We start from the raw sequence: 12,068 nt of genomic DNA on the forward strand, positions 1-12,068 counted from the left end.
AATAAAAAGATTTTATGGTAGAAAAATGGCCGAAGGGTATTATTGTCAATGAAAAGGGTCTGTCATGTCGAAATCACATGCTCAAGAAACAAAATTATGTGATAGCCTTAAATTTAACCTATTGCAGAACCATTTTATTTATTTATTTATTTCACTATTTATTCTATTTCCAATTGTCCTAACCTATTAACTATTCCACCGAGAATTTGGCTTAATTTTAATTCTTATTATTAATTTTACAGTAAAATATAATTAGCGTAAGGAATAAAATTTTAAATATAATATTATTAAAAAATGATCACAAATAATAAACATATACAGTAAAACAGCTTAATTTATTAAAATATCAATCAATAATTACCAGGTCCTTCCTTTGTTCATTAGTTCCCCAGTTCTTATTTTTTCCCCCCTTCATCTTGCTTGTGTTGTTTTCGTATAAACAGTAGAAATCTGCCAAACAAAAAGTGGAGTTACCTGGTGGCTTATAGCCGAGTTTTCAGTTCCTTCACTTGTCTTGCAGCAAACAGTTTGATTTGCTGTCTTTCATGAGCTCTATAATAGGCTGTGTTCTGGCAAATGAGAAGCTCTTCTTATAATCAAAGCCCTAGTTCAAGATCCAAAGCAAAAGGAACATCCCCATTACTCTGTAACGACAAAGACCAACGAGATCTTCTTTCTTTCATGGATTCGATTCGAGTAATGGATCACACCGGCGGCGAAAACGGCGCCACCAACCTTGTAAACGTTAGCCATGACGGTGGCACTTCGTCTTCTTCTCCTCCTCCGACCTCGAGCCGCTACGAGAACCAAAAGCGCCGTGACTGGAACACTTTCGGGCAGTTTTTGAAGAATCATAGGCCGCCGCTTTGCTTGTCCAGGTGCAGTGGAGATCACGTACTCGAATTCCTTCGCTACCTTGACCAATTCGGCAAGACTAAAGTCCACACCCCAATCTGTCCTTTTTACGGCCACCCGAACCCACCAGCTCCTTGCCACTGCCCGCTTCGTCAAGCCTGGGGTAGCCTCGACGCTCTCATCGGCCGCCTCCGTGCCGCCTTCGAAGAAAACGGAGGAAACCCCGAAGCTAACCCGCTCGGGGCACGAGCCGTGAGGCTTTATCTTCGTGAAGTTCGTGATTTGCAGTCGAAAGCAAGAGGGATTAGCTACGAGAAGAAGAAGCGTAAACGACCACCACAACCTCAACAAATCCCATCTCTCCCACTCCCACCACCGCCACCAGGTGCAAGTTAAAAAAACGCCGCCAAAAACCCATCTCTCCTTGCTTGGTCCATGTGGGGTGGTTTTTTTATCTTTAATTTTGCCATATAAGTACATTTCTAGGGTAGTTTTTCCACTTTCCTGTGCTCCCAGTTTCCTATTCGCAGTGGTGAAAACTGGTAATATCACTAGCTTTTTTCTACAGATTTCAGGAGAAGACCTTTAAATCTACTTTTGATGCAAACACTGCTATTATTCCTCGGTTATGACTACTACTAGTACTTAAAAAAGTTATTCTTAGTATCAGTTTGTTACTGAAGTGGAACCTAATCTTCTCGATCATGGCTTTTTTCTCATGTACTTCGCCAAAAAAACCATATATATTTGCACTTCATCTCTTTGGAGATTATGCAAATACCTTCATTTGCCTGTTCAATTTGTCTACCACTATAAGTTGTTTAGTGTTTTTGTTGCAGATTGTAGTCAGTGTTTTTCACCTCTGACTTCTTTTTATTAATTTGTCTTGTCACTTTAATTTCACTGCTTTTACTGCCTGGAACTGATTAATAATATAAAACATCAAAACATTGAAAGATTGATCTTTAGCATTGTTTTGTTCACTGAAATGGTGGATTAGACGAGTGCAATACATATGGGTTGGATGATCCTTCAGGCTCTAGTCCTTGCTGCTGTCATTTCAATGTGGGAAGTTATGGCAGACAATGTTTATGATTTATATATAGATTAATATTATTAAGTTAAATTATCACTAAACTTTTAGCATATTTATATTTTGATGATAGAAATCGAAACATTTTTTTATTAAAACAATGAATTTAGGGTATGTTTGTGTTTTGATCATTGTCGTTTTCTTCACTAGGATCTCATGTTCAAAACACATTTCTTTATAGGGTCTCCGGTTGTTATATAATTGAAAAGAATAATATTTAGATTGAATCATGATTTCAATTTATATGATTAATTAATTATTTTATTAATCAATAAAAATTGATATAAACATTTGGATGTTTGAATCTAATCTAATGGTTGTTGAGATTAATTATATTTATGTTAATACAATTATTCTAATGATCATTGGACTTTTAGATTGCTTACACTTTAGTCACTGTCCTCATAACTTGTCCCTTTTGATATAATGGAATGGAATTTTCTTAACTGAAGTGGCCGACAGAAAATATATGATTGCCAAAGGGGTTGGGTCATCTCTTTTGGATTTTGTGATTAGCATTTGTCTTTAAACAATAACTGAGACATCCCCTCTTAATGTTTTAAGTATGCAATGGGAGTGTTTTATAAAAAGAAAAAAGGTATAAATAAACCGACACTAGTGTGGTAGATGGATGAGAACCTTCCTTTCCCTTTAAGGGGAGAGTCGAGTCCATAGATGCTACTAATTGTGGTTTAGGTTAACTATATTATGAATTTGGTACCATTATGTTTTAAATTATACAATCAGGGATCCCTTTCGTGTGTGAGAAAAAAAGGGTTATACACAAAGCATGAACCTTTTTGATGTCACCACATATGCATATCTAAGATTGTGTTGGAAAGATTAGTTATTTAATGATGAAAGTTTGATCATACAATACATAAATGCATACATCTTCGTGATGTTGGAACTACTTTCATGCATGCATACATACGTCTTCGTGATGTTGGAATTTGAAAGGCCAAAGTATCATATAATATTTTAACATTTATTTTATACAAGATAAAAGGAAAAAGAAACCTAAACCAGCAGCAGCAGTAAAGGAGAGCTTTTATTGCATAATCAAAGTCAAATTCAGCTGCTGCGTACGGTACAATAGACAGGAACTTTTCGAAAGAAATAAAGAAAGGGAAGTTTGATTTATGCTTGTGTTCCTTGATCAGAATGAGACGACAGAATTTGACCAAACACACATAAATAATTAGCTTCATATACATAAAATATACTTCAACTCCTCGTTTCTGCAAAACTTGGATGCCATTACCTGCATTTCTTATGGACTACATGTCTGGTGAAATGCGTACTACGTCCTCATTCCCACCAAGTTATGGGATTTTGGGGTTTTTTTAAATTTAATACTTTTCACTTGTTTCTACATTGAAACAGTACAAGAATGGAGGCAATAGAAGGCAAAGGTTGATGATAGTAAGCCCAAAATTTACCTTCTCCATAACCCTATGTGTGAGTTATACTTGTGCATGCTATTTCTCTGCAATCCGCTCCTCCGTTGCCATTTATCAGATCCCTTCACGTTCCTTCTGTTCCAAATTCTTCCCAACACCATTGACTCATCCCCGACTAGCTATTTCGAGATAATTAGGAAAAGGTTATAAAATTACTCCGACTATAGGTTATAATGTTTTTATTAACTACTTGACTATTAAAAGTTACAAAATAATCCTCTAACTATAGAGTGTTACTTTGTTGAGTCCATCGACTATTAAAAGTTACAAGATAGTCACCTAACTATTCATTATGTTCTAAACTCATCATTTTCCATTAAAAAATTAATGTTATTTTAAGTTAAACGTTAACTTACTAACTATGATATATGATACTCAAACGACTATCATATCACAACCATCATGTTAACGCCCATCTTAGACAATTGGTAATTTTTTAACGGAAAACGACGAGTTTGAAATATAATGAAGAGTCAGGTGATTATTTTGTAACTTTTAGCAGTTGAGGGATAACACAATGCGACACTCTTTAGTTGATGAACCATTTTATAACTATCAATAGTTAAAGAACTTGATAAGACAGTAATATATAGTCAGGGGATTATTTGTATGCTTTACCCTAAATTTTATTATAAGTTTTTCAATAATAATAAAAAATATCGGAATGGATAAGTGTTTATTTTTAAATATTTAAAATTTCTTTGAGTAAATATCCTATTTTTAGTGTTCTCATTGATTTTATATATTTTTCTTTATCCACTAATGCATAAATGGGATGGACGATCTAAAAGAAATGGAATATATAACAAACATGAATAAAAGTTTCATATACCATATAAAAACAAATAACATTAATAATTTATTTTGTTACAATTTGAATACGACACACTTAACGTGACACATACAATTTATATATTAAAATTATTTATTAAGTATATTATAATTATATATTTACATTAATATAATTATACAATGAATTTCCAAGCATACTCTTAATAATACATAGACGGGGAAGTACCAGAATCCCGCATCAAACGGTCAATGAGGTGGGCCATCCGGATTTGACGAATAATAACAAAACGCGAGATTGGACCCACCATCCACGTGCGCACCAGTCACCCATGTCCGCTTCCCTATAGTCAGGCATTTTTATTTTATTTACGGGTAAACTGTTGTTATCAATCTTTTGATATTTAAATTTTTATTTTTTTTAAATTAATATTTAACATATAATTTTTGTTTTATTTTAGTATTTTATCGTTAAAAATTGAACGGACGGGCTTGTTAGTCATTGCATTCATCGATCAACTAAATCCAAAATTTTCAACTCGCACTTTTTCGACCCCATAAACATAATTCCGACTTCCGTTTCATCGCTCAATCTCCCCAAATTGACGATAGATTTTTCGATATTTTTATCCTTTGGTATCCATCATCAACCATCTTAAGGGCCTGAAACTAGACTATATTGGTCGACTAATCATTCTCTAATGTCCACCGTTTGGATTGGTCTTCTGTCTGTCGGATCTATGCCCCGTCAACTTTTCCGTTAAGTTTTAAATGGTGTGTACTAAAATCAAATAAAAACTAAACATTAAGTATAGTTTTGAAAAAAATTAAAAGTTAAAATATTAAAACAAACCAAAATTTATAGTTTATGCACTAAATGCGTAGTTTATCTTTTGTTTATTTAAATATACAAGCTTTTTGGATTTATATATATATATATATATATATATATATAAACTTTTTAGTATTTTGTTTTGTTTGCTCAATATTTTCTAAACTACATTAGTGGTTACTAAATTTTATAAGGTGCTTTTGTTATAAAAATTATATCACGTATTATTTTTCTTAATAAAATAATAGTTTTAATAAAATTGTGTGTTACTATATATTATTATTAGTGGTGTGAAAAATAAAGGGAAAATGTAGGTAAAAGATTATGGTAAAACGAAGTTGAATCTTAGAATAACATGTACAACACCTAATTATTAAATTAAATAAACAATAATTATGTTGTGAGAAAAAAATATTAGAGTTATGTTAAATTTCAAAAAGAAAGTGTCACTTCATTGTAAATCAAACTTAGATATTAAGGAGTTAGCTACTACATATCTTCCCCAAAGGTTTGGATTTGATCTGTCGTAACCGGTTTTCGTCCGGGCACGAAATATTAATTTTGGCGGGGAAATTGACGTGAATAAATAATTTTGAAAATAATTTAGGAGTCGCCATCGGCCTTTTGGGTCAGGTAGGTCGAATACCTAAAAATTATTTTTTTTAAAAGAGTTTTAATAAAACACCAATTAAAAAATAAACTGATCTGCATTTATAACCAAAAATTCATTTTTTTTAATAATAAAAAGGGATTCGTGGTCTGTTACGTTTAGGGAAGGATTAGCACCCCTACAACGCCCAAAATTGGTACTTTTTAATTATAAATTGTCTCTATTATTAAAATTTTTAAAATTCAAAAATATATTTAATTTATAATTCTATTATTTCAAAATTATATAAAAAAATTTATTTATTTAAAAATATCCGAAAAAAACTTATAGGTGCCTTAAGACAGCTCTTTTCTTTGATATTGATAAATATTAATTTAAATAATATTGTTTACTTTTTAATTTTAAAATATCAGAATAGGACATCCAGTTGTATTAAGACTGTCATTTTCTTCGATATTAAAAATAAATATTTAAAAAAATTACTATTTAATATATGTATATTTATGAATATATAAAAATATTGAACAATATAATAAAATAAAAATATCACTAAAACAATATATTTTAAGCAGTAAAATGAAAACATATAAAATAAATAACTAAATTATAATAAAAATAAAACTAAATCTAATTTCTAATTAATTGAAATTATAGGGATTAAATATTTTATTTTCTAATTTAATAATTTAGTGACCAAAATAAAATTATCTAAAATTCGAATTTTATAATAAAATAAATTAAAAATATGAACTAGGGATTAAAAAATTATTTATTAAAATTAAGGGATTAAATCTGTCATTTATCCTAAATATATTATTTTAATAAAAAGGACTAAAATGAATAAAATTAAAATTCAAAGACTGAATTAAAATTATTATAAATTCAGTTTAGTGACCAAAATATAAAATTTACAAGTTGGGAGGACTACGGACGGGATTTAACTATTTTATAATTACGCGCATAGTCCTTCCCGAAACGACGTCGTTCGGGAAGGACTATATATGGTCCAAACCCGGCTGGCCCGAAGGGCCAGCCTTCATTTTTCATTTTCCTTCTCTCTCTCTTCTCTGAGAGAGAGAGTTTTCTCTCGCTTCTCTCTAAAACAGAGAGAAGCCCAACCGGCCGGCAGCCGTTAGCCGGCGTTCATCCGCCGTCAACCACCGCCGCCGGCCACCGTCTTCGGTGGCCAGAAATTTTTTTTTTATTCTAAATGTAGATCGGACCGTCCTAATGACGGTTCCGATGTTTTTTTCCGTTAAACGGCTCCCAATCGGAGCAAATCTAAAATAATACCTTCGGCTTTTCGAAGGTTTTGGTGAGATCCGGCGACGGTTGTGGTTCTCCGATGACAGGGTAAGCTTCTTTCCTCTCTTCTCTTTTTTTTTTTCTTGCTGCGTTGATGTTGACTGAGATCGTTGGTATATTTGTTTTTTTTTTTCCTTTCTCTGTTTTTTTTTCGTTCTCTGTCTCTGTCTCTGGTTTCTGTCTCTCCTTTGTCTCTTTTTTTCAGGTTCGGGTGGTGGCTTTTATAGCCACCACCGTTGTAGCCGTCGGACCGGTCCGAAGAGGGGGTCTCGGTGAGTCACCGGACTACCAGTGGTGACTCACCCCGTAGCCTTGCATGGACGGCTGGCGTTGATCTTCTGGAGTCTTCATTTGGGACGTGGCAGCGGCGGAGGCGGCGAGAAAACTGTCGGCAGCCGCGTGGAAGCTGGGGCGGCGCCGCGTGGCCCTAGGGTATCAAACCCTAGGGTTTCTCTCTGGAGCCATCTGGACCGTTGGATCGTGCCAGATCCAACGGTTGTGATGAGGCGGCTGGTTTAGATTAGGGTTAGGAAACCCTAACTGGAAACCCAAATGTTTAGGGTTTCTGGTTTGATTTGGACCGGTTATGGTTGGTTTGTAACTGGGCCGGTCCAATTGTAATTGGTATGTAATTATTATTTATATATATATATTTAATATATATTTAATAATAATAATAATGATGATGATAATAATAATAATAATAATAATAATAGTAATAATAATAATAATAATAATATAAAAATACTAATAATAATAATATGGATAAAAAATTAATATCTTCAGCTGCCCCTCTTTGCTCATTCTTGTGTTAACAAGAATAGGGCAAAGATGAAAAGATAATAAAATTTTTATCCATTTGGCTTCACTTGATTATAATGGAGATATTGAATAAATTCTTCTCTTTCTTCAGATGAGTTCTTCTCATTATGAACTTTCTGCTGGGGATGATGATCCATCAAATGATGAATTCAAGCAAAAGATTGAACAAGTTCTTCTCATTATGAACTTCTTCTTCCTTCTTCAGATGACGAGTTCTTCTCATTATGAACTCTACCTGCAATGTTGATCCATCAAATGATGAATTCAAGCAAAAGATTGAACAAGTTCTTCTCATTATGAACTTCTTTTTCCTTCTTCAGATGACGAGTTCTTCTCATTATGAACTCTACCTGGCAAAGATAATCCATCAACTTGATGAATTCAGGCAAAAGATTGAACAAGTTCTTCTCATTATGAACTTCTTCTTCCTTCTTCAGATGACGAGTTCTTCTCATTATGAACTCTACCTGGCAAAGATAATCCATCAACTTGATGAATTCAGAAAAAAGGTTAAACAAATTCTTCTCATCATGAACTTCTTCTTCCTTCTTCAGATAAGTTCTTCTCATTATGAACTTTCTCTGGAAAAGATTGATCCATCAAATGATGGATTCGGGTAAAAGGTTGAACAAATTCTTCTCATTATGAACTTCTTCTTCCTTCTTCAAATGAGTTCTTCTCATTATGAACTTTACCTGGCAAAGATAATCCATCAAATGATAGATTTGAATCTTTGCTAAAATCTTTGAAATTCCTGTTAAAAATTCAACAAGAATAAAAATGAATGAAAATGCACCTATTTTTGTAAAAACCTAAAATATGATGCATGAATGTTAAGTTATTTGATTTCAGATTGGTGAATTGAGTATTTCTTCAATTGTAAAAACCCAATAGATCTTTCTTCTTCAAAACAAAGAATCTATCATCTTTGACAAATGTAGATGTAGATATAATGTCACAAAACCTCTTGAGAATAAAACTCAATAGTATAGGCTCTTGAAAAGCTTGCATTCAGGCAACATGTTGATTCTGATAACAATTCATCTGATTATGAAGTGACCTTTCAAGATGATTTCACAGATATCGATAGTTCTTCTAATACCGAGAAATCTTGACTTCTGATTCTGATGAGGAGAATAAACTGTTATACTTGGCAAAAATGGGATTATCATGGGCTGAAACTTCAATAGCCCTGGAGAAATATGGTCCAGATTCATCAATTGCAGAATTGGCAAATTTTATATGTGCCGCTCAAATGACTAAGGCTGCTGATGCACTTCTTCTGGTAAAAAATAGGAAGTCATTATGCAATGATCCCAATTACAAGCAAAGGCAAAACTCGGGCCATGATTTTTGAAAAGGAAGAAGCAGAGGAAGCTTGAAAAGAAACTTCTTAATGAAGATAATCATGCAGTTCATCTTTTAATTCCAATGATTGGTTCTGTAGTTCTTACCAAACCAGATCAGATAACTCAAAGAACACTTCCAGAAGATGCTATTGGCAAATTCATCTTCACAATTCAATGATTGGTTCTGCTAAACCAGATCAGATAACTCAAAGAACACTTCCAGAAGATGCTATGAACAAATTCATCTTCTAAATTCAATGATTGGTTCTGTCCAACCAGATCAGATAACTCAAAGAACACTTCCAGAAGATGCTATGAACAAATTCATCTTCTAAATTCAATGATTGGTTCTGTCCAACCAGATCAGATAACTCAAAGAACACTTCCAGAAGATGCTATGAACAAATTCATCTTCTAAATTCAATGATTGGTTCTGTCCAACCAGATCAGATAACTCAAAGAACACTTCCAGAAGATGCTATTGGCAAATTCATCTTTCATTTAATGTTTGGACTAGGATATCACAATGCTTATTCGATGTAGAGCCAGAATTTGTAGATTCGAAGCATTTCCATGCTACTACACTGAAAAGGGCTATATTCATAATTCTGCCAATTAAGAACAGATTTTCTCTTTATTCTGCTTCCTCCATGTGCTGATGCTTTTCCATTGACAAAGAAATGATGGCCTTCCTTTGAGTGTCCAGAAGTATTTTCTTGATGAGTGCTGAAAATGGAATCTAGTATGGGTTGGAATGAATAAAGTTGCTCCACTTGAACCTGATGAGGTGGAAATGCTTCTAGTTTTCTTTAAAAACCATACACAAGGATCTGTATAGAGACATATTTCCCAGTGATATCAATGTCTTGTTTCTTTTTGCTGGAATCAATGCTACAAAAGTTGCCTTCTACTGTCTTAGTATATCTTTGAAAACAGATGTGCAAGAACTGAATGGTGATCGGTTGGAGCAATTGATGAGTAGATTTGGCGGATTCGACCTTGTTGTCGGTAGCACCACTTGTAACAATCTTGATGTTCATGGCTTTAAGCTAGTGATGATTTGCCTACTTTGTATTCCAAGTATTTAAAAGTATTAAATTATTTCAAAATTATGTTAATTCAATAGAAAAGAATAAATTGAATTTCCAAAAATAAATTGAATCTCAAATAAATTGAAATTGAAATATATATAATTGTATTCAAAGTTATGGCAAGCATAAGAATAAAAATTCAAATGTCTCAACAAATTATAAGTATAAGTATTTCTAAATTAATCAAGTTGACACAATTTAGAGTAATGATGTAAGCTTTTGTCTGGAAGATCTCAAACGTTGTCAAAATGCTTGTAGATGTGAAGTTTCTCCCAAACTGTCAAAATCTTAAGAGAGTTCAATTGCCAGATGCCTAATATCAAACTGCATTTGAGCCGCCTTTTCAGGTTTTCAACTCAAATCCTTCCTTTGGTTACAAGATGCCCTTTGCGGGTTTTCACCTTGACCCCCTTTCTTTTTCTTCTCTTTTTTTTTCTTTTTCATTTTCTATTTTTTTCTTCTTTTTCTTCTTTTTTTTTTCTTCTTTTTTTTTTCTCTTCAAGCATAATATTTCTTGACAGAATCCGAGTTTATTGGATTTTTCAGAATTTTTCCATCCATTTCTGCCAAGATCAACGCTCCTCCGGAAAAGGCCTTTTTCACAACGTATGGCCCTTCCCAATTAGGCATCCATTTCCCACGGAAATCTTTATGTATAGGCAAGATCTTTTTTAGTACTAGATCACCCTCTTGGAATTCTCTTGGATGTACTTTCTTATCATGAGACTTCATCATCCGTTTTTGATACATCTGTCCATGTCAAATAGCTTTCAATCTTTTCTCCTCAATAAGGTTCAATTGATCAACTCTAGCTTGGATCCATTCAGATTCATCCAATTTTGTTTCTCTCAATATTCGGAGCGATGGAATCTCAACTTCAATTGGTAAGACTGCTTCCATCCCGTAGACTAAAGAAAAAGGCGTTGCCCCAGTAGATGTTCGAACAGTAGTTCGGTATGCATATAGAGCAAAAGGTAACTTCTCGTGCCAATCTTTGTAAGTTTCAGTGGTCTTTGTAATGATTCTCTTGATGTTCTTATTTGCTGCTTCAACTGCCCCATTCATCTTTGGACGATATGCCACTGAATTTGAATGTTTGATCTTAAACTGCGCACAAAGTTCAGTCATCATTTGGTTGTTCAGGTTCAGAGCATTATCTGTAATGATCCTTTCTGGTAGGCCATACCGGCAAACTATCTCTTTCTTTATGAATTTACAGACTGTGGACCTCTTAATATTAGTGTATGAAGCAGCTTCAACCCATTTGGTAAAATAATCAATTGCTACAAGGATGAAACAATGTCCATTCGATGCTTTTGGTGTGATTGCTCCAATGACATCTATTCCCCACATAGAAAATGGCCAGGGTGCTGTCATTACATGTAAAGGAGATGGGGGTACATGAATCTTGTCTGCATATATCTGGCATTTATGACATTTCCTTGCGTAATCAATGCAATCTGTGTACATAGTAGCCCAATAGTATCCATATCTCATTATTTTTCTGGCCATGGAAAGACCATTTGCATGTGTTCCACATATTCCACTGTGTACTTCTTCAATGACGTTTCGAGCTTCGCTGGTATTTAAACATCTCAATAGCATTTGATCATTGCTTCTTCTATACATAATCTCTCCATCAAGAAAATATCCAGCAGCCATTCTTCTCAAAGTTCTTTTATCAATTTCCGATGCATTTGGTGGATAACTTTGATTTTTGATATATTGCAGGATATCATGATACCATGGTTTACCATCTACCTCTTCTTCCACACTATAACAATGTGCAGGAATTTCATATACTTGCATTTTGATTGGCATCATATCAACTTTCTTAGTTGCCTGAAACATAGCAGCTA

At 33.6% G+C, this 12,068-nt stretch overlaps 1 protein-coding gene across 1 annotated transcript; it reads left to right on the forward strand.

Annotated features, from left to right (window-relative positions):
- The first annotated feature begins 394 nt into the window (after positions 1 to 394).
- LOC120152984 (protein LIGHT-DEPENDENT SHORT HYPOCOTYLS 4-like) lies at positions 395 to 1,500 on the forward strand. Its single transcript, XM_039165031.1, has one exon. It carries the CDS (start codon positions 577 to 579, stop codon positions 1,249 to 1,251), a length of 675 nt encoding a protein of 224 aa, XP_039020962.1. The 5' UTR covers positions 395 to 576; the 3' UTR covers positions 1,252 to 1,500.
- Positions 1,501 to 12,068: the final 10,568 nt, after the last annotated feature.

This window comes from Hibiscus syriacus, unplaced genomic scaffold (genome assembly GCF_006381635.1).
Source record: "Hibiscus syriacus cultivar Baekdansim isolate YM2019G1 unplaced genomic scaffold, ASM638163v2 tig00111097_pilon, whole genome shotgun sequence".
In the NCBI taxonomy this organism is placed as follows: domain Eukaryota; kingdom Viridiplantae; phylum Streptophyta; class Magnoliopsida; order Malvales; family Malvaceae; genus Hibiscus; species Hibiscus syriacus.

What these genes read in the sequence shown, in the direction of transcription:
- LOC120152984 (XM_039165031.1), top strand. Translation starts at nt 577, where the DNA reads ATGAGAAGCTCTTCTTATAATCAAAGCCCTAGTTCAAGATCCAAAGCA.